Source organism: Marmota monax, unplaced genomic scaffold (assembly GCF_021218885.2).
Source record: "Marmota monax isolate L192 unplaced genomic scaffold, Marmota_monax_Labrador192_F-V1.1 WCK01_AAM20220418_F8-fsc00125, whole genome shotgun sequence".
NCBI lineage: Eukaryota > Metazoa > Chordata > Mammalia > Rodentia > Sciuridae > Marmota > Marmota monax.
The window spans coordinates 3,829,421-3,852,759 of NW_026695235.1; the positions used below are offsets into that span (position 1 = coordinate 3,829,421).

Genomic DNA, 23,339 nt, shown 5'->3' on the forward strand with positions numbered 1-23,339 from the left:
GATAAAAATAAGAAGAAAGTTCTAGATTGCCAGACGATGGCTCTGTGAATGGGCCAGCAAGTTTTTGCTTCTACTTTTGGAAATAAATGATTACTGAGAAACAGTGAGGTGTCCACCACTCATGCTGTGCTGATACAGGGTGCCATCTGTTTGTGTGTGTGCTCGTGTGTGCCTATGACAGAGGAGGCCCCAGGGTCATGCCTTGACTGATGACAAGCCACAATGTAATGAGAGGTCCTTTATGTTGTTCTACACAAGGGTGAAAAGGTGGAGGGGCTACAAGCGCAAGCCCTGTATCCTTGGAGAGCCAAAAAAGACAACCATTTAAATTTTAACAAAAATGATGTCATCACCGTCCTGGAACAGCAAGACATGTGGTGGTTTGGAGAAGTTCAAGGTCAGAAGGGTTGGTTCCCCAAGTCTTACGTGAAACTCATTTCAGGGCCCATAAGGAAATCTACAAGGTATTTTGTGTTTATCTGCTTCTATTTGATGAAAAAATATATATTAGGCATTAAAAATTGTTTGCTTTAGTTAGGATTCATGGATGGGAATTGCAGGATTATTTTGTCTTCTGGATCTTTTAATTACAAAAGAGTATATGGAATATAAAAAGGGAGCCTCTTACAGATAGGTGGTCTTTTTTTTCCCTCATGGAAGCCTATACATCCTGGTTTTCCTTGAATTTATGCAAAAAAAGAATTCAAGGGTTGGGGTTGTGGCTCAGTGATAGAGCGCTTGCCTCGCACGTGTGAGGCACGAGGTTCGATCCTCAGCACCACATAAAAAATAAATTAAAAAAATAAAAGTATTATGTCCATCTACAAATATATATATATATATATATATATATATATATATATATATGTATATATATAATTTTTTAAATTCTGCTCTGAGACCTGGAATAGTCACGCAAGTGGTTGGAGAGTGACTTCATAATCAGTACTGTGCCAGATACATGTGATTGCTTAGAAAGCCCAGAGCATTTGGGGAAATAATTGGAAGAATGAATTATTTTCATTAGCATCTGCTAAGAACGTGGAATCTGCAAGGCTATTGCTTAATTATTCTAACTGTATAGGTGTTCAAAACAAATTATGAGCTTTAAGAAGATAAAAATAACAGAATTATCCCATGAGCCCCTGCCAGTCATGCTTTGGAGTAAACCAATATAGAGGGCACATGTGCAGCAGAGCAGGATCTGAGCGCAGAGCCCTGTGGCCTAGCACCCCTGGAGCGTGTAATTTAGCTAAGTACAGCTGCTTCAGCCGTGGATTGTTCAGAGTTCTAAAGGAGAAAAATCAGTGTCAGCTGTACTGCTTTCTCTTGAGATCGGAATTAAAAATACTCTTTTCTTCCCTTCTTTCAGCATGGATTCTGGTTCTTCAGAGAGTCCTGCTAGTCTGAAGAGAGTAGCTTCACCTGCTGCTAAACCAGCTGTTTCAGGAGAAGGTGAGGAGCAGATCAAGTTAGGTTATTTAGGAGAGTCGAACCTGGTACCACTACAGACAGTAAATGTGAAATGAGATGGGTTTCATCTTTAAATAGTCTGCATTAATTGATCGCTCTGTTAAACTGAGGTGAAATGAAGGTTCAGCTCTTTACAAAATCAGAGTACTGATTATGGAGGCTGTCAAAATACTGTTGGAGATGTTGATCATCAAAAACTGAATTGTGGAGCTGGGGATTCAGCTCATCAGTGGTTGAGTGCTTGTTTAGCATATGCGAAGCCCTGGGTTCAGTCCCCAGTACTGCAAAAACAGAACAAAAAACCTAAATTTTCTAATTTGACCATGAGCCTTTTGACTTTTGAAAGAAGCCCATTCACCAAGTTCACAAGCCAGTTTGCCAAGGATCAAGTTCTCTGAGCACCCCTGTAGCTAAATCTCCTAATGTAGTCTAGTCTCATCTACATACGAGTATTTTGCCTTAAAATACTGCAGAGTCCAGTAAAGCTTTCACAATTATATGAGTGTCATAGGAACCTCTTCAGCCAAAACAGAAGCTCAGTTTCCATGTTCTAAGTAAATAACCAAACGAGATTATTTAGGCCTAAAAATTTCATTTTGAGTATTTGTAACGCAAATGATTAATTGCCTTTTTTCCAGTCTCTGTTTCATGACATAATTCTAGATATTATATATACATGCCAGTCACTAGTAGGAAGTATTAAATTTTTAAAAAATGAAAAATAACTTATGTAATTCAGACCCTGCTGGTAAAAATCATGTTTTTTACATTCAGTGCAGTCATTGTAGAACTAATTGAAAAGTGCTACCTGAGTTAAGTTTCCCATTTAGAAGTCCGAGCAGGTTTTGCAGTTATCAGATGTCATAACTTACCAATTATGCAGTATTTTTCAGTGGGTTCCTGGAATAAATTATATGATTAGTTTGCTGTAATATGATTGTTGCATTCCTAGAAACTTTACCTAATGAAAAATACAGTTATCAACATAATTGTTTTGATGGAGACAGCAAACATTAAGGTTTGATAGTAGTTCAGAGTCACTGTAACAGCGTTTCTTCCTCAGTTCTTCTTTTTATTTTTTGGTGGTGCTGGGGATTGAACCAAGGGCCTTGTGCATGCTGGACAAGTACTCTACCACTGATTTATACCCCCCAGTCCCCCAGCATTTCTTTATCAATAGGAATTTCAAAAGTAATTTTTAAAAAAATTTATAGGTATAACTGTAAAACCTCATCATTACCAAAAAATAAAAAAAAGAAATATCTAGGATTTTATGGTACCCAGTTTTTGTTACTAGTATGAAAACAATTACTAGCATAGTTCTCTTTATACATTTTCATTATCTTAATGCCTTTTTTTAATCCACTATTAGAAGAAGGCAAAAATGCACATTTAAGCAGAAAATGTAAAAAAAGAAAAAAGCAATATTGGTAATCAGCATAGTGAAAAAGAAATGTTAACCCCTCCCCAAAAAAACTTCAGTGTGCTGCATCCGGTCAGGTCTCACTGCATGTGGAGTTTGTATCCTGGCTCTGCCAGGTTGTAACCCTATGATTTCTGTCACACCCTAGCTTCTTCATCTGTGAAGCATGCATAATAACACCTAATAACCATCCCTTGAGGTAGGAAGTTATTACAAGGGTTGTGCAGTAAAAAATATAAAGCTTTTAGAAAAAAACTCAACAAACATATGCTGCTTTTATTCCCTTTTTGCTTCATTTCTTGATTGCTGCCAGAGCCACTCACGGCAGTGAGCCTCCTCATCTGATAATAGATGTAGAGGAATGCATGTCTTCAGACATGTACAGAAGCTTCAACACCTGAGTCCTTGCTAAATAGTTCACCAAGTGAACTACACTTTTTCTTAAAGTCAAGCAAGAGAATAGAGGTAAATTCTGATCTTAGTTTGAAATCAATAAGATTAGAAATATTAGGAAAGATTGCAGACATTGTGAAGGGAGGGTTTGTGGGAGAGCATTAGAAATTCTGAGAAAAGGTATGGATGGATATTAATGAGCTCCCTGTTAATGCTGCACTGAATATCTTCTGATTTAAAGTAAACTGTAAATAAACCAGATAAATAGATTATATATTTGAGTAGCTCTTAAAATAGTAGCTTGGGACTGGCCTGTTCCCTTGTTAGATGATGTCTCACGAAAGGGAGTGACTGAGGAGGACCTCACCCTCTAAGCATCCACCACAGTGTCCCCAGGGCTCACTGTCATTGTGCAGCAGTGTCACAGGGCACCCGAAGCCTCTATCTCTCTAGCCTCCTTTTCATTTTGAACTGTAGTATTAAGCTTAGCTAGAGGTCATGTTTCTGAAGTTTTCTAAACATTTTGAAAGTTACTTCAAAATTCTGGTGTATTTTAAAGATAGTGACTTTAGGTGAGGATTCACTGGAAAGTATGGATTGCCCAGGATCCTATTAAGGGGTCAACAATAGGAACTAAAGAACGGTAACAGAGACCAGATGACAGGGGAAAAGTGAGAACATTGAGAAATCAGAAAAATGAGTGTATCAGTGACAAGAGAATGCCCTTATTAAAGCGTGCAAACGATAATTTGCTTGTGTGGGAAATGAGTTTTTTCTTTTTAACTGTGGAGATTTGTGTTACCAGCACTGTAGGGCTAAGACAAGAGTCCTCTGTCTTCCAGGGACGTTTGGATGACCCTGTGTCTGCTGTGGGTTTCAGCACTCTCCCCAGGAGTCACCCCCTAGCCTCTGCACAGTGCTCAGGTCACCCTCAAAGCCGAAGGAGGCCCCTGTTGGCACTCTCAGGGGGTGCCCACTCCTGTTAGCACAGTGTTAAGGGGTTTTGATTTTTGTGTGTGTTTTAGTTTTCGTTAGTCCCTCCCTCAGAGGCTATTTTAATTGACCAATAGAGGTTTCCATACTAAATTTCTGCCTATTAATCATTAACTCTGCATTTAAGAAATATCATCTGGTACTCTCTTGAGAAACATACATCATCTGTTATAAAAATGTTCTGGGGTAAATGTTTCTGCTTTTAAAAAAATATACAAAGGGCTGGAATAAGATAAAGAAAAAGTGAAAGTAAGAAATATATGTATCTTTCTGTAAAATCTTTTCTGCTAATCTAGGATTTTGTATCTAGTCTGTCTGAGAGAAGACTTGGTTCTAAGTCTTAGTAGAATCAATAAAAGCAATGCAGGGTTCTCTTTATAATTAAAAGATAAAAATTGCTTTTGGAATGCACACCCTTCAATTCAAGACACTAAAGAATATTATTTTTTTATTTTTAAGACTAAATTACATTATAATGTAATTTAGAATGTAATGTAATAAAAGTAAAAAAGAGTTTTCATTTAATTTTTTGGGAGAGACTTAATAGTTATTTTCCAGGGTTGAGTAGACATCACACTTATCACCAGTTCACTCTACCTGTGTATGCACTTGGAAGACAAGTAGATGCCCATTTTTAACTAAGTAATGTGTATTTTTTTATTTTATAGTCTAAAAGTTTCCTGCCATCTTTGTGTATGGTACAATAGGACATAAGGAAAAGTGTGTCTTATTTAATTTACATAAAGGATATACTCTAAAAATTTCTAAAATTGTGAATTAGTACTCTCAAAACAGAAATACAGATATTTGCACCCCAGAAGCCTGCATGTAAGTGCATCTGACCCTGTAGATACTCAGTAAATGTTAGTTGAAATTGGATGTAAAAAACATTTCATTAAAAAAAAAAAAAATGATGACCCTAAGTCCTAGATGATTTTTGGTATTCAGTGTTTGTAGACATGCAGTTGGTTCTTTGTTCCTGTGGCTGGGTCTTCACAGGAATTGTCTCCTTGTCTGCAGTTACTGAATTCTTGTGTGCAGTTGGGGAATTTGGAGCCCAGGGGTATTCTGCAGCTCTGTATTTTTATCTGTGATTAGCCTTTCTCTTGAATGAATCTTATCCTAATTTCCTGATTCATAATTTGCTTTTGCAAAGCTGTCTGGGATTTCTTTAAACAATCAAGCTCTCTCCGTATCTCAATATTTCTCCCCACCAGAATTTATTGCCATGTACACTTACGAGAGTTCTGAGCAAGGAGATTTAACCTTTCAGCAAGGGGATGTGATTTTGGTTACCAAGAAAGATGGTGACTGGTGGACGGGAACAGTGGGCGACAAGTCCGGAGTCTTCCCTTCTAACTATGTGAGGCTTAAAGATTCAGAGGTAAACCCACATTAACTGTTTCCTCTCCCTTTCTGTGTGGTGGTTCTCTTTGCGGGAGTCATGATGTTTGACACTGGAACATTCTTTTGGGTTTTACTAAACTCTAGAACGTGACAGTAACTACAGTGTGACCTGCAGCTCTCTGACCTTTCCATTTGGTGCTGTGGAGTAAACATTGGTTTCCCACAAGCAAAACTCCAGGGGCTAAGTGGAGGCTGCAGCGAGGGGGTTGGTCAGCATCAGTGGGTTATAATGCTCAGTATTAACCTCTATTCCTGTGTGTAATTGACATTGGAGTAAACTTTTTTGATTTGTTCTTCATGGTCATTAATTTTTAGATACCCCACAGCATTATTTTGACCATGTAAACAAGTATTCTGGTGATACTTGGCCCTTGAATATTAGGGCAGTAGAAAGTTTCTTAAAATTATGTTTTTTGTCTATATAGTAGGGAAATACAATATCTAAGAGGTTGGTACTCTCTTGGAATACTATTATCCTTATAAATTGGAAATGGCTGTCATTGTTGTTAAATGGAACTGTAAAAAATTGATTGCATAAAATGTGTCATCAAAGTTTAGTACAGGTTTAATGAAGAGGGATACCACAGAGTACAGGAACCTGTCATAGTGGCCAAGTTCAAGTCAGTGGAGAGTGTCAGGATATAAATGTAGTAATTTAACAGATCCACATAAGTATACCAAGAGGAACAGGCTGGTGCTACCTCTCCCCTCCCCGCACCCCATGCTGTCAGGGCACAGTTCTTTTTCTCTCCTACTTCTAGGCACTGAGAGGAAAGGCGGGCAGGGAACTTTCAGAGGCTGCGTTCTTGGGTGTAAGTGAGTGGACAAAGCTCTTGCTCTCTCTCATTCAGGTGCCAGAGAGTGTCTGTGGGCTTTTCTGAAGGCCCCTGCACTCCCAGAGGCCCTGTGGGCAGCTGACTTGATGCAGTAGTTTTGCCATTGGCCTTCTCACCTTCCCTGCAGTTGCTAGGAGTAGTTTTATGTGATTGGGTTTGGTGTGTTTTTTCTTTTTTTTTTTAAAGGGTGTCATTATTGTTGTTTTTTGTTTTTCTTGCTGTAGTCCTGAGAGCAGCTTGCTGAAATTCCTGTGGATGGATTTGTATTAGTTGCCCACCCTTAGAAAATTTGGCAGAGTCTGGAAGAAAATAATTTTCCCCTGTAAGACAGCTGGCCTGTTGAACCCCATAGACCAGAGAGGGAGAATTGAACCCTTCTTTAGGCTAGCAAATTGGTTCCAATAAGAATCATCCAGATGATATTTCAGAGGGCTGGGGGAAATGCTAAAAACTAAATTTGATTTCCATTATTATCCATGAAAACTCTTAAAGTGACATTACTTTTTGGATAAGTTAAAATACAAAAACAATTTTGGCTTGTATTTGAATTTGACTTTATTAACTTTATTTAGACTTTACCCAAGTTCTATTTACATAGGAGTTATGCATATTTAAATAACATTATAATAAAAATAATCTGCATCAACACTGAAAAATATACAAAAGCCATTACTTGTATTTTATTTTAATAAATTAGTTTTCTATTCACAAAACCTTATGAAATCAGTAAATTTTTTAAAAAAGCAACTCTTTTTTAAAGGTAACCTGTTATGTTTTCTTAACCATATTCATAAACTATTAGCTACAGAAGAAGTGGCAGTACTAAAGATTTTAGACAAATGTTTAGCTATATTGTTCAGTAATGGGGGGAGGGACTAAAAAGTTAGCTCTTCTGTCCTACTTAGTTACAGAGTTCAGTGTTCAAGCAAAGCATCTTACCAAACTTAAAAGCCAGACATAACTTTAAACTGGCCTGGGGAAGGGTTGTCCTGTCCTGAAGATCCTTCTGGGACATATGGCCTGGGAACACATTTAAACACATGCAGCCAGGACAGAATCTGGCCTCCTGAGTGTACCCCAACCTAGGATACTGGGTGTATTTCTCAGAAGCAGCACATTGGAGCTCCTTGAACTCTGTGGTTGGGTATTGCTAATTTCTTTCTTGTTACAGAATATAGAGAGTGTATTATCAGCCTGTATGGGAGAAGTAACTGCTCACTCGGAATCTTGTTTCATTGTCATTTCTTTATTTAATATGCAGCCCCCCCAAATAGCAGTAAAGATTGATAGTGTGTAGTTGTAGTCATTAATTTAAGTCCATGAGCATCCATGAGAGGACTTCACCTCAAGTGCTTCTGGAACACATAGTGGGAAGAAGTATGGCCTGCTTCTGTGGATCGTGCTTCCACCACAGATAGAGAAGTGTCAGCGTTCAGACAGTGTGAAATTGGGAGGAAAGGCTATGTAGGACAGCAGCCCCCTCATTGCCAACAGCAATGGGGAAAGGGAGGATTCCATCATCCCTGTGCCATTTTAGTTCTTTAAAAAGGAAACCTGGAGCAAATGTAGAAAAACACAACATTTTAATGTATTGAATATGGGTGGTAGGCTCATGGGTATGTCTTAGAGTTTCTGAACTTCTTGTATGTGAAATATTTCCTAATAACCATTTGAAAACAAAGTACCAGCTGAGTGTGTGGGGAGTAGTCCTCCTGACATGGAGCCTTCCATTGGATTTTCCCAGGTGTATGATACGCCCACACCACAGGTCCATACCTGAGCCCTCTGGGGTTTACAGTCCACATACTTTGCTCTTTTCTTCTCTTAAGAGTAAAAGCTATACATTTTAAGGTTCTTATTTTGTCCCAGGTATTCCTAATACAAATGCTCTTGTCAAGTGAAACAGTGCTTTCCCTGGAAAGAAAAAGGGGATTTAGGGTCTCAAATGGGTTTGTTCATTAATTGTGTTCTAAGTTACATGATTAATACTTCTCAACATGCAAATGAGACCTTTTGCTCTGTTTTAAGGGCTCTGGAACTGCTGGAAAAACAGGGAATTTAGGAAAAAAACCTGGTAAGTTACATTCCCTAATGCTTATGTTTTATTGTTATGAATATAATTGATAGCTGCTTCCAATCTTTGTTTATTAGGGCCAGCAGTAAAGTACAGACCAAGAAACCTTTCCTGAGAGTGGTTGTAATAGGCTCTTTCCTTGGACTCTACTAATAACATATACATGGTTATGAAGTTTCACTGTTACTTCATACATGGGGAGTGGGAACATCACCAGACAGAACGTTCCCCTGGGTTATGAAGAAATAACTCAGGCAAAATGGTAGAAGATTGCCATACACAGAGGTGTAAAACTGGAAGTTCACTGCTTTTTAGTTATCTTCTTGTTAGGCTTGGGAGGCCCTTCTTCATTTTCTGACAGCACTTTAAACCCAAGACACAAAGATCAGAGGAGCAGCAAATATTATCATCTTATAGGTCCCGTTAATTTAGAAGCTATTGATTGGGTGGTTTTCCTCAGGTGGACATTGGAAGTTCAAAATTATAGTCATACCTCTATGTTTAGTTTTAGTTTATTTAAACAAAATCACATGTTCTAAAAATAGTAGCTTGAAAGAGAGCAGAAGGAAGCAATGTGAAATAATATGGTTTGTGTGGCCTGTCTTCCTGGTCTAAGTTATTTGTGCTTTTTTGTCTTCATATCCTTAGGAAATTATAGGTTGAAACAGTCATTGCTGTGCTGAGGAATTTGTGTGTCCGTCTGGTGCTCACGTCAGATGGGCTTACTCAGCCAGAAAAAGAAGGGGTTTCAGGGTGTTTAGGTTTCTAGTCAGACTCCAGATAGTGGGCCATCTGACCAAATCTCTGCTTTAATTGTGAGTCTTCTTTCTACCTTTTCAATGTTTGTCATTCCAAAGGGTCCGGATGTTTCATATGTGATGCCCAGGTGAACTTAACTTTACACTGGAACTAGCAAGCTGCTCAGAGACACAAGAGGAAGCAGAGAATGTCAGGGTAGACCGCTGACTCATATGCCAGGTCCTTTGAAGCGCAGAAATATCAGTTGCCAAGTAGGATAGTAACTGGGACTTTCTCCAGACTGAAAACTGTTGGAGTCCAGAGCTTGTCCTTGGCACATTGCAGGAGAGTCCTCATCCCTGTGTAGTTCTGGGCAAGAGCTCTCAGGCAGAGCCAAACTGTCTGGAAGGTGACTCTGGACTTCCCTGAGTTCTCTGAAGCATCTGGCAGGCCAGGGCTGCCCCATGACAGGTTGGTGCTCCTGTCATAGTCGTCAACCTTGGATTGTAGAACAGGGCAGTGGCAGGTGGCTGAAGTGCTGCAATCTTATTCCTTCCCTGGAGTTAGTGGAAAAGTAGGAGATCATATCAGAGTAGGGGGCCTTTATCTTTTCATCTTTCTCTACTTCATCTTCCTTCTATCCTTCCTTGCGCTGCCCTGTTCTTTTAGGAACCATTATGACCGAGAGTGAGAGTAGAGGAATAGAGCAGTTTGTTCTGATTGCTTCTAGAAGTTCAGGAAGCTGTGGCTGTAAATGTGCTAGAATTTATCAGAGCAGGAGTCTGTCTTTTCATACTTGACCTTGGTGCTAGCAGAAATTTGCTTTTCAGTGCCTGGGCTGGTCCTGCTGGAATTTTTTTCTGTGGGATTTCTAATATTCAGGAAATGTACAGAATTGCTTGCATTTTTTTCTATGTTGAATTATTGTTTGTTTTTTTTTATTATTAAATTCCCTTCTTAATTCCAGGTCCTTCCTTTAACTTGACATAAAAAGACGTAAACTTGCATTGCTATGATTCATACCAGTTCAGGGATCACCCCCAAATGTGAGCCATAAAGAAAATGGTCTTGTTGGTAGGAGGGAGAGTCTGAAGCCACAACATAGAAATTCGATGCTACCAGGCTTCCGATGGTTTTTGAGGAAAATAGAATTTCTCTAAGTATTTGGCAGAGGGAACACTTCCTCTATTCACTGAGCACTGGTGGGTGGGGTGGGTGAGTGAGGCCCAACCCTTGGTATCAGGTGTTTGGGAAGCTAAAGAGGGGCTGTGGGCAGGAGCAGGCTTCATGGCAGTAACTGGTAAGTTCTGAGACAATGAGGGAGTAACAGAAGACAGCCCAACAGAAGGATTGGCCAAGCCCCTTGAACGCTGCATTTGCCCTATAGCTAGGGGAAGGGGCTACAGTGGGAGGGATTCAGTCTCCCTCATCCAGTAGAAAATCAGCCACATATGCTGGTTTTGACGATGCTAATCTGAGACTATGGGAGGTGGCTGTGATTTCTTAGTGTTTCCATATCCTGACTCTTAACAGTATGCTGCAATGTTTGATCTTGTTTTTCAGAAATTGCTCAAGTTATTGCTTCATATACCGCCACTGGTCCTGAGCAACTTACCTTGGCCCCTGGTCAGCTAATTTTGATTCGAAAAAAGAACCCAGGTGGATGGTGGGAAGGAGAGCTGCAAGTTAGTTTTTTTTTTTTTTTTCTATTTATTTAAAATTCTAATTTGTTTGAATATACAAGATGGGGGCAGTATTTTATTGCAAAGTACAAAGAACCAATCACTGCCTAAATCTTGCACTTGAATAATGAGAAATACCACTTTATCTGAATCTGGTTCCTAAGCTTCAGCCAGCCAGTAGCAATGTCTGAATTCTAAAAACTAGGAATTCATTTTAAAATTTATCCTTTCAGGCCCTGTGCGCCTACCTATAATCCCAACAACTTGGGAGGCTGAGGCAAGAGGATTTCAAATTCAAAGCCTACTTCAGCAACTTGGCAAGACCCTGTTTCAGAACAAAACAAAAAAAGCTGGGGATGTGGCTCAATGGTTAAGCACCCCACGTTCAATCCCTGGTACCAAAAATAAATAAATAAATAAATTTCATCCATTCAGTTTCCAAGTTCAAATCACTCGATTCACTGTTGGTACAGTGAGAATTCATAGGATGACAGATGCCTAGGTAGAGCTGTCCTTGAGGTCCTGGCATCCTAAAGTGAAGCATCTCATCAGTCGTTTCAGGAAGCACGTTGCAGTAGCAGGTTCCTTTTTATATAAAGCCACATCTGTACATCGTGCTGTTTTTAGTTTGTGTGTTTGTGGTGGCGTTGTTGTTATTCTTATAGCTTGTTATTCATGTTGCCATTCCAGAAACCTCTTTAAGTCTTTCAAGAGGAAATAATAGTTTTAAAAGGGTTACTGTCACATCAGCATTGTAAAGATTAATAGAATCGTCATTAGATGCCAAACCTAAGGGGAAGTTTTTAGTAAGGATAGAAATTGCTTATGGTCTTTGAGTGACTCCCACAGAGAGACCACATATAATTTGCACAGTAATTAAGTTACCATTGAGAACTAAGTTACCACTCTAATCAAGTGATTAAAGTGATCTTCACCAGTGAGGACAAATTGACGTAATATTCATCCAAACATGCTACCTGAAAAAGACAGTGTCACATACTATTGTGGCTAGAAGTGCATCAACTGAGTCTAATCATGCAGAAGCATTAAATAAACTCAGAATAAGGAATATCCAATTAAGGGGGCAGGGAGAGGCTGTATTCTTCAAAGACATCAATGACAAAACTCATAGAAAGGAGATAAACGAGACATGACTGCTGATGGCAATATCTGACTTGATCCCACATGAGACAAAAACATGCTCTTAAGGATGTTACTGCGATAATGGACAAAACTGGGATGTGGACACCAGGTTGGATAAAAAATTTTCTTTTTGGTACTGGGGATGAAACCCAGGACACTGTACCACTGAGATACATCCCGACCCTTTTATTTTTGAGACAGGGTCTCACTAAGTTGCTTAGGTTGGCCTTAAACTTCTGATCATACTGTCTCAACTGCCTGAGTAACTATGGTTGTAGATAGGCATCATTGATCCTGGCTTAGATAAAATTATTGTACCAGTTTACTAAAATTGAAAACCATACTATGGTCCTATGAGAGACTATTCCTATTTTTAGTAAATACCCATCGAATTATTTAGGGGTAACCAGCCATAATGTAAGCAAATTGTAATCAGGTAATTCTGAAAAAGAAATTACGGTGAAGAGGATATGGGGGGAGGGAGAGAGAATGTGCAAATAATGAAACAGATGGGATAAAATGTTAATAACAGGTGAATCTAAGTAAAGGGTGTTATATACTTTTCTTGTTCTTGCTGCTTTTCTGTTAGTTTGAAATTATTTCTTTTTTTCCAGTTTTTAAATTAATTTTTTTATTTATATATGACAGCAGGATGCATTACAGTTCTTATTACATATATAGAGCACAATTTTTCATATGTTGTATACATAGTATATTCATACCAATTTGTGTCTTCATACATGTACTTTGGATAATAATGTCTATCACATTCCACCATCATTTCTAACCCCCTGCCCTCTCCCTTCCCTTCCCACCCCTCTGCCCTATCTAAAGTTCTCCTATTCCTCCCATGCTTCCCCTCCCTACCCACTATGAATCAGCCTCCTTTTATATCAGAGAAAACATTCGGCATTTGGTTTTTTAGGATTGGCTAACTTAACTTAGCATTATCTTCTTTACCTGCAAGTGCCATGATTTTATTCTCTTTTATTGCAGAGTAATATTCCATTGTGTATATATGTCACTTTTTTTTTATTCATTCATCTTTTGAAGGGCATCTAGGTGGGTTCCACAATTTAGCTATTGTGAATTGTGCTTTTATAAACATTGATGTGGCTGTGTCCCTGTAGTATGCTATTTTTAAGTCCTTTGGGTATAGACTGAGGATAGAGCACTAATAGTGAGATAGAGCACTAATCTCTAGGGTATATAAAGAACTCAAAAAGATAAGCACCAACCCCCCCCCCCAAAAAAAAAACCCAATCAATAAATGGCCCAAGGACCTGAACAGACACTTCTCAGAAGATGATATGCATACAATCAGTCAACAAATATATGAAAAGATGTTCATCATCTCTAGCAATTAGAGAAATGCAAATCAAAACTACTCTAATATTTCATCTCACTCCAGTCAGAATGGCAGCTATTATGAAGACGAACAACAATAAGTGTTGGTGAGGATGTGGGGGAAAAGGCACACTCATACTGCTGGTGGGACTGCAAATTGGTGCATCCAATATGGAAAACAGTATGGAGATTTCTTGGAAAATTGGGAATGGAACCACCATTTGACCCAACTATCCCTCTCCTTGGTCTATACACAAAGGACTTGAAATTATTTCTAAATAAAAAGTTGCTTTAAAAATTTACTTCTATAGCAAAATTACATGGCTGTAGCCATGGGCTTCACATCCACAGATTCAACCAACCATGGACTGAAATTGAGAAAAATTTGTATCTATATTGAAAATGAGAAGACTTTTTTTTTCTTGTCATTCTCTAAACTGAGTCGTGTAACAACTATTTGCATAGCATTTACATTGTATTCAGTGTTATAAGTAATCTACAGATGGTTTAAAATATATAGGAGGTTGTGCACAGGTTATATGAAAATATATGTCATTGTATATAAGAAACTTGAGTATCCTTGGATTTTGGAATCTGGAGAGGTCTTGGAACCACTCTCCTCCTCCCAGATACTTAAGGACAGCTGTACTTGACAGATAAGTCTGCTGACTGTTGAACAGGAAGTGTTTGCCTCCTACACGCAACCTCCTCCACTACGAAAGTGAAGACCAGCCTTGGCGACCCAAGGTCCATCTTGCTTCATAGCATAGTGTAAAGGACAGCGTCCTCCCTGGCTTACCCACATGGGCAGCCCTTAGGGACCTGCCAAAGGGAAAGTTTCCCAATTAGCCTTCTGGCCTTTGTGCAGAAGGGATATGTGTGGTAAGGTACACTGAGATCTTCCTTTATGGAGTCAATCTTGAGGCCTGCTGCATGACACTGGGGCCTCAGTACTTGCCAAGCATGTGAACAAGTAGTTTCTAGAATCCCTTTTATGAGAACCCTACTGTCCTAAGGAAGGAGCTTGCAGTGATCCTCAGGTGTCCACTGGTGTGCTGTGGGCTGGTTGTCACATCTGTGCCTTTCATCTGGCCCTGAGCAGGACTCTGCAGATAGCCAAGATGGGGGAGGGAAAGAGAAAGTTTGCTTACAGGGTGCTGGCTGTGGAGGGCACCTCAACAGGTACTGAAGAGCAGGGATTAGAGCAGCCCATATGGGAGGCACGTGGCTCAGGAAGGAAGGAGGACTTGAAGACAAGTCCTCTGCTCACTGTTCTGTCTAGACCAACCCTGGCTGAGTAGGGGAAGATCCATACTGTGGTGAGCTGGACATACTGATCCCTCTGGACTAAAGACTGTCCATTAGAAGAGAAGGCATAGTAGCCGGGAGTGTGCCTAGTGGTGAAAGTTCCCTGGGAGCTCGCTGGTGAGCAGCCATAAAAACCCTGTCCAGAAGCGCTTGCTAGATACAGCTTCCTGGCTGAGGGATCTGACCTTTGGAGTCCTGGAAATCCACTCTGCTTTGTAATGTGCCTGTTTTTGCACTGGGCAGGGAGAGGAGAGGGCTTGCTCATGCCAGGGAGACCATTACCACTGGCCTTACCATCTACATGTTCCTTTCCTTCTCTGAAGACTCAGTGGCTCCCATTGCCTTTCCCCTTCAGCCTACCTGTGGAGACTTCCTGTTGTGCCCCTTCTTCCCTGTGCCACCTTACACTCTTTAGCAACCATTCCATACTTATTGGACAATTTGTTTAAAACCACCAACATCGGGCTCTTGTACTTAGCTGCCTTGGCTCCTAACATTCCTCCCTAAGGGGTTGACCCCCTCTGATTTCTCAAGAGTTAGCCAAAGCCCACTTCCTCTAGAGGCTTTCTGGGCCATCTCAGCCAGAAGCACTGCCTCCTTTCCCCTGAATTTGGGAATGGTCCCCTGCCAGCTTCACCCTGGTGTTCCACAGATGACGTTGGTATGTTTCTTAGCTTTCCCGTAGTTATTTCCATGTGTAGGCAACCAGCTCTTTATAAAGGCAGCACATTTTTAGTGCTTATCTCCTAACACCTTGCTCAAAGAGAGTTTTGGTGGTTCTTGGAACCCTCTGTAAAATGGATTCCCATGCCCAGGATAGCTTCTGGTGCTTTACAGAGTCCCTCTTGGCCTGGATTGACAAATGAAGAAATTATCAACAGGCTCTGTTTTCTGCTTTTGTAGAATTGCAGAGGTGGGGACAAAGAGAATTCATTGCAGTTGTAGATAGATAAACATGTGCAATTGTGTAAACGTGTTTTTTTTTTTTTTTAAATGTTGGGCAGATTTACCATGAGAGTAAATGCTTTAGTCTTTGAGTCAGGGGCATGGAGACTGTCAGACACAAGGAGGGTGAAACCAAATGTACACCCTGAAAATAACTCAGAGGGCCAGGCACAGTGGTACAGGCCTGTAATCCCAGTGGCGTGGGAGGCTGAGGCAGGAGAATTACAAGTTTAAAGCCAGCCTCAGCAACAGCAAGGCCCTAAACAATTCAGCGAGACTCTGTCTCAAAATAAAATATTAAAAAAGGGTAGAAGCTCAGTGGTTAAGCACCCCTGGGTTCAATCCCCAGTACCGAAAAAAAAAAGTAACCCAGAGATATCCTTAATAAGTTGGCAGATGGGAGGGCAGAAGTAGGGTGATAGAAGTTTTTCTCTTAGTTTTATTTCCTTGTTTTGGGAATAGGTATTATATTCATGTGGTTTAAATTTCAGAAGTTACTAAAAGGGATTCAGATCTCTCCCTTTAAACCCCCTGTCCTCAAAGGCAACTGCTTTCATCAGGGCCTAGTTTCTAGAGATAGCCTGGGTGGGTGTCTGTCTGTTTACGTGGAACTGTATTGCAATTGCAAGCTTTGGCTCACCAATTATAAGCTCTTCATGTCATGTGTGAACTCTTTCCGACAATTATCTCAAATGTAAGCACTCAGTAGATGGAATTTGATTGAATCAGATTGAGCAATGGAGAAAAGAGTGACAGTGAAAATGTGGCTGTAGCCTGATAGTGTTTTGAAAACAGTGTGAAGTTGAGACTTCTTGTGATCTGTGGGTCCTGCATCTACATCTTTTTGCATCTTAGGGTGTATTATTACAAAGAGTGCAGGCATGTAACTCTTGGCTTACCACTTACCAACCCCTAGCCTTTGGACTGTCATATACCTTTTCCAAGCTCACTTTCTTCCTTGAACTTGGGAATGATAATAGCATTGTCCCTTTGGAACTATGTGAATAAATGGATATAAGATGCTTGGCAGAGCTCATAAAAAGCACTTAGTGTGTTTTGATGGCCATCATTGTTTTTATCCCTAAAACCCAAATGTAATGTTGGGATTAACTATAATCTCCACATTATCTGAAATTAGTAGCTAAGTACTAACTAGTTTTCTGTCTTAGACACACCACAGAATATTCTGAATTTTAAATCCACAGGATCCAGTCCTTTTAAAGCCATTTCAGGCTTTGCTGACCAATGGCTGCGACTGTTTGAATTTTCACAACAACATCTGATTTTTATGTCATGGTAATCCATAGATTCTACTGTTTATGCCATTTGTATTTCAGTTCTATATAAACTTTGCATAAGTGTTCTGCTACAAAGCAAATTGTATCATAACAGAAGATGAACATTTATAAGTTTTTGATCCAATTATTTTCTTACCAGGCACGTGGGAAGAAACGCCAGATAGGCTGGTTCCCAGCTAATTATGTCAAACTTCTAAGCCCTGGGACAAGCAAAATCACTCCGACAGAGCTGCCCAAGTCAGCGGCATTGCCGGCAGGTAAGGAGTTCTCAGTCTCATTGAAAAATGACCTGCATGCGTGTCACTTCAGTTCTCCCACGCAGCCTTCTCATTAAGTATTTTAAATTGTTTTTCACATGTGCACTAAGCACTTCTTGTACTTCTGGAACTGACCCCCAGCTAATGTGATACAGAATGCTTTTCAAAAGGACTAATATCTAAGTAGCTTGACTGTGCTGGGCACAACAGAGCCCTTGTTGGAACTCTTCTCCTGAAGGAGTCATGAATGCTGTGGCATTAAAGCCAGATTTTTCTCTTGATTTCCTTCCAGCTATTTAAATTGAGATTTGGACTAGTGGATGAGGCCGCAGAGAGGGGCTCCTAAAAATAAATGGCTGGGGTCTAGATAGGGTCAGGAGATGGAGCTGGAGGCCACGAGGATCTGTTGGTTGCAGTGTGTTCACAGAAGACTGAAATAACTCCCTGTGACATTTACTGTGAACAGAGGGGGCCTCGCTGAATGGGCAGGATGTTGTGCAGGCTTTCCTAGAGAATTAAAAAGGACAGCACTGCAGTTGACCCGGTTGACTATTTTCTGATCTAAAGGACTAAATTAGATGCTTCAGTAACATTTGAGAGAGGTGAGAGTAGGGAGCAAATTGCTGCTTTAGGTCTTTTAGACACCAGTTCTTAGGTGGCATTTGTGGGAAACATGAAATTTTTGTTCCATTACCTTGTGGTTAAATGTCTACATGGTGTCTTTAGTGAAATAAAATTAAAATTTGGCAGCCTTTGCAAGAAATTGAAGGATTGGTAAACTTCCTGAGTCCTGACCCCAGCTGGGCCTCTTTCCTCAAACAGAGACCTGTGTAGGCAGAGGGGTATAGTACCAGCTGTATCCACTGTCCTGGGGAAATCTGGTGCCCCCTATTGTCAGTGTGCAGCCCCCTTCATCAGGTAGATTGGAACCCACTGAATTTATCTGTTGAGGTGATTAATTTAGCTAACTGGAGGGTTGAAAACCCTGAACCTATACAAAGATGGCTATGACAGATTAATTGGAGACTGTGACCCAACGGTGCAGACTTCTCCAAAGTGTCAAGATGGCAGAGAATGAAAATAATTTAACTTCCTGTAGATTTGAGAGAAAAGGAGAAAAATTGTTGACATGTGAAAATTTCTTTGAGACACAAAGATAAAGCAGAAATTTTTTTTAAAACACCCAATTTTACTTTACACTAAGATTTGGAAGTTTTTGAAGGTCAGATAATAATTGCCTTTCACCTTTAAAAAAAAAAAAAGGGAAGGAGCTGGGATGTGCCTCAGTGGAAGAGCACTTGTCTACTTGCATGAAGCCCTGGGTTCCATCTGCAGTAACACACACACAGGAAATGACAGAGAGAAAGAAGTAAAAGTGACAGTGGAGTCCCACAGTCCCCAGCTGTCCCATAAAGCGGAAGCTGGCAAGTGTCCTCTAGTCAGCATTAGAAGGAGCTCCACCACGTCCAAAGCCAGAGACCCGGTCACTCTAAATTTTCTGCTGACAAGTAAACCCAAAAAAGAGGAAGATGTACAAACCAAGGGCGTAGTGTGAAAATTTTGCTGTTGTCTTAGTTTTGATCCTTCATCTTCCTCTATTGCCTGCACCATGAAAAGCCCCTTGGGGCACTTCCACTTCACTGTTCGCTCTTTTTTTTTTTGGTACCGGGGATTGAACTCAAGGGCACTCAAACACTGAGCCACATCCCCAGCCCTGTTTTGTATTTTATTTAGAGACAGGGTCTCACTGAGTTGTTCAGCACCTCGCTTTTTGTTGAGGCTGGCTTTGAACTCACAATCCTCCTGTCTCAGCCTCTCGAGCCACTGGGATTACAGGGGTGTGCTGCCATGCCCGGCTCACAGTACCTTCTTTTGAAAGGGCAAAAATAATCTGTGAAAATGTCTGCTGGCTACATGTAACCCCTCACACATGTGCCAGGGAGGGTGTGCAGCTGCTCACCCAGCCCTGTCTTCTGCAGTGTGCCAGGTGATCGGGATGTACGATTACACTGCGCAGAATGACGACGAGCTGGCCTTCAACAAGGGCCAGATCATCAACGTCCTCAACAAGGAGGACCCCGACTGGTGGAAAGGGGAAGTCAATGGACAAGTGGGGCTCTTCCCATCCAACTATGTGAAGCTGACCACAGACATGGACCCAAGCCAGCAATGTAAGTGCCCTGGTGGCTCTGTTCCTCTCCTCTCTGGTACCTTCCAGTGAAACATGCAGCATTGCTCTGATTCTGCTGAGCTTGGTTTGCAGAACTTAAAGCTAGACCACTGCTGCATTCACAACCGTCTCTTTGAAGACCTTCTGTAATGCAAAACTTTATCTCGTGGGGTTGTTTTGTTTTTGTTTTAAATTTTCATTCCTTCTGTAGCATGTCCCCTCCCTTCCCTCCCCCTTTTTCCTATTTTTTTTTAAATCATTTGGCACCATGCTGTTGACATGCCCAACTCATTTTCCTAGCTTGAATTTTGCTCATTGTTTTGTTTTGCTTATGTGTTGTTTTCCTCCTTTTTCTAGGAATCATATGTTGTCCATCCCCCCCTCAGGCTTGAAAGTCCTCAAAGAGACCCACTATCCCATATCACTGCCCAGAGGGATGATGGGAGATGCAGCCTTGATCATGTGACTTCCAGCATGATCACCTACTGCCTTCTGAGTAGAAGAACTCACTGCAGAGCAGTTTACCTCATTTTACCGTAGTTGCATGTGATCGCAATGTTTGAGTTATTACTTGCAGAGACAGAAGCAAAAATTACAAAAATACACAGGGTAGTGGGTCCTTTTGTGGCTTTCCTAGTTACTCAAATTGACTTCCCCCACCTTTGCACAGGTGCTTTCAATAGTTTTAAGATTATTTTTAAGTATATATATTTTAGCCTTTTAATAAAAATCAATCAATCAGTCATTTCTTTGCTATTTTGGTTTTGCAAAAAGACCCACTATCAAGGAATGCTGCATGTGCTATTAAAAATTGTTCCAAATGTCCATAAATCTGAGACTTGTATTTTTCATTTTGTCCAGTGTTACCAACTAAATTGTGTAGTTTGGGGTTTTTTCCCCCCTACCGTAGCAGTACAGAGGAGTTCAGTGTATGTTTTGAAGATGTGTAGAGTGAGCCCAATTAAAAAGAAGGTGTTTTGTGCTCGTGTGTATCAGATGTACTCGTTGCGCATGTAATCCATCCTGTACATAAGAAATGAGTTCTCCCCATGGCAAACGCTCTTGTATGATATCTAACCACATTGCATTAATTTTATTTTGCACAGTGACCTTGTAGCCACATGAGAAAGCACCTATGTTTTTGTTTGGTCTCAGATTTATCTGGTTGAGTTGGTGTTTTGTTTGGGGTTTTTAATTTTGTGTGTTTTCATACCAATCCACAGTGTCTATAGTCTCTCTAGTCTCTGTTACATGAAGTTTTTATTCCAATTACTTTTGTTGGAATGACACATTTTGAACAAGTAATTTTCCTGACAAGAAAGAATGTGTAGAAGTCTCCCTGCAATTAATTTCCAATGTTTACATTTTTTAACTAGACTGTGGAATTTCTACAGATTAATATGAAATGGAGCTCATGGTCATTCATGTGTTAGCCATGCTGTAGCTGAAGCCATGTTTGTCTCTTCAACACTCGTTGAAAGCTCTCAATAAAAACGCCAGTTGCTGACAGCACAGAGGTGGGGTGGGGGGCTCAAGCACAACCCAGCTGTCCTATTAATGACTCTGTAACACGTTGTCTCTTCTGTGTTCACGTCTCGAGAGGCTCTGTGCTGGCGGTTGTGTGGAGTCCTCCACTTGCACGGTGCAGAGGACGAGGACAGCTCCTCCTCGTCCGCCTGCGCTGCAGTATTTTCACGATATGAATGTAAAATATATAAATATATAAACCTGCGGCTTTAACAACTGTAATACAACCTTTTGAATTAGTTACGTGTATAGATAATTAAATTCTTCATACAAAAGTTAGATGGAAATGTCTCTGTGTTCTTGCTGTTGGAAGCTGGCAATGGTGAGGGACACTACACAGAACAGATGTCAGCAGTTGGCCTGCTGCCCATGGGGCGACTGTGGCATGTGCCTTCTGAATACAGACATGATCCATTTCTCGAGGGGTCCTGGTTGGCCCTCGCTCTCCCCGTGGTACTCCCCATTGATATGTAAACGATCGCTCCTTATAACGCTGGTTTAGTGGTCAGCTGTCATTGGTAAATGTCATCGACACATTGGCAGGTATGTGATTTGGTTCAGGATACAAAACACCTGTCCAAAAGAAGTATCACAATAAGAGACTGGTGAACACTCCAAATCTATGTGGCTAAAAGCAGAGACCCGCACGTTTTCCATATCGTCGTTTGGGATTTGCTTCTGCCTGGTACTCTCTAGTCTTGTCACCTTTGCAGAAATAAGTGAGCTTACACATTGATGGCTCTGTTGGCCACGGTGACCACGTGCTTAATTCCATTGTCATGAGCCTCACTTATTGGCCCTCCCTTGCCCTTCAGTGAAAAGTGATATCTTTTGTCATTTCAGCAAACATTTGGGAGGAGACATCTTCCATGTATCGGGTGTCTTGACAGGTTCTGCGGAGAGTGTGACATTTGCTAGGGCAGGGTCCCTGTCCTCGTGGAGTCATGGGAGTATCAAACAGAAAACTAAACCTGCTGAGTTCATTTACATATACAGGGGACATGTGCAGTAGGTGATAAGTATTGCGCCTGGAGAAGTGTGGATGCCAGGTGCCACTAAGTGGGCCATCCAGAGCAGGTGGGCCCTGGGGAAAGGAACCAGAACCTTTCCAGGAGGAAGTGACATGAAGCTGAGACCTGAAGGGTAAGATGAGCCAGTTGGAGTAGGAAGAGAAGTGACTGCGATGGAGTGAGGGGTCAGGACATGCAAAGGCCCAGAGCCAGTAGAGAGGATCTCCTCCTGGCCCAGCCCACCCTCTGTGTAACACAGTCAAGTCGGTAGGCCCATCTCTTCCTGGGTTCTTTACCTTTGTAAGCCAGGTTTCCTTCTTGAGCCTTGAGTTGAACTGGAGTGTAGTTCAAGGTGGGTAAGACTCAGTGGTACTCCATGTACCTCCTCCTCTCTGACCCCCTCTAGTCTGTCCTCCAGGCTTCATTCTGGGTTGGTGAAGCTGGCACAGGTTGCGCCTCACAACTTATTCAGTTGGTGCTGGTTGTAGACTCTCTGTCTGACCCTGCAGTTCTCAACTAGAGGTACTGCGGGCATCTAATGGGATGCTGCTCAACACCCTGCAGTGCGCAGGACAGTCCCCATAAAAAAGAATGACCTGGCCCCAGATGCACCAGTGCTGAGGTTGAGAATCTTGGTCTTATCTCACTAGCCACTGTGTGAATTTTACTTGGGCTAAAATGGTAGGCCCATTGGTGAATCCTGGGGTTGGTTTGGTAACTATAGATGAGTAAAAATAATCGTTTAAAAAAGCTTATCTCATAGAATGTGTGCCAGGACCTTGGTTATATATTTCAGAATTTTTTGATTGTTCCCCGTATTATCTGCATTTGGTACTAGATTAAACTAAAATCGAATAACTTTATTTTAATTAAATTCTCCTAGTTGAAATGGAGAAGGGATATGAGGTATCTCCTTTGGCCTGAGAGCTTAAAGGTATCAGGTTTTGTTTTCTGAGCTATTTGTTAAACATAAATAATGTCATTAAATCTTTTAATTTCATATCCGTGTGTGTGAATGTACTTACAGCTGAACTTGGGGTGGAGTTTGCTCCAGTGGCATATTAAAAAAAAGGGTCCAAGGGAAATCACCTTCGTTGTGCGCTTGGGAGTTGCCCTCCAAAGGCCTCTGCCCCTCCCCTCCAGGCCAGACACAGCAGGCCCCACATTTCCTCTGTATAGGAGACACTGCTCAAAAGAAAGGCTTCATCCTGCCGGGTGCCTGTAATCCCAGCAGCTCAGAAGGTTGAGGCAAGAGGATCCCAGTTCAGAGCAACGGCAAGGCACTAAGCAATCAATGAGACCCTGTCTCTAAATA

At 41.0% G+C, this 23,339-nt stretch overlaps 1 protein-coding gene across 9 annotated transcripts in view; it reads left to right on the forward strand.

The window, feature by feature from the left end:
• Itsn1 (intersectin 1) overlaps window positions 1–23,339 on the forward strand; it is a 217,902-nt gene that overhangs the window by 144,292 nt on the left and 50,271 nt on the right. For 8 of the 9 annotated variants that reach the window (XR_009226226.1, XM_058577266.1, XM_058577268.1 and 5 more), the window contains 7 exons: window positions 259–464; window positions 1,373–1,455; window positions 5,500–5,666; window positions 8,554–8,599; window positions 10,901–11,022; window positions 17,200–17,317; window positions 19,297–19,488. Coding sequence is in view for 8 of the 9 variants with exons in the window: in XM_058577266.1 (XP_058433249.1) it covers window positions 259–464; window positions 1,373–1,455; window positions 5,500–5,666; window positions 8,554–8,599; window positions 10,901–11,022; window positions 17,200–17,317; window positions 19,297–19,488 (934 nt within the window). In the remaining variant the exon portion in view is untranslated. Of the gene's footprint in view, window positions 1–258; window positions 465–1,372; window positions 1,456–5,499; window positions 5,667–8,553; window positions 8,600–10,900; window positions 11,023–17,199; window positions 17,318–19,296; window positions 19,489–19,844; window positions 21,294–23,339 lie in introns of those variants that run through there. The other variant, XM_058577272.1, reaches the window with a different exon arrangement.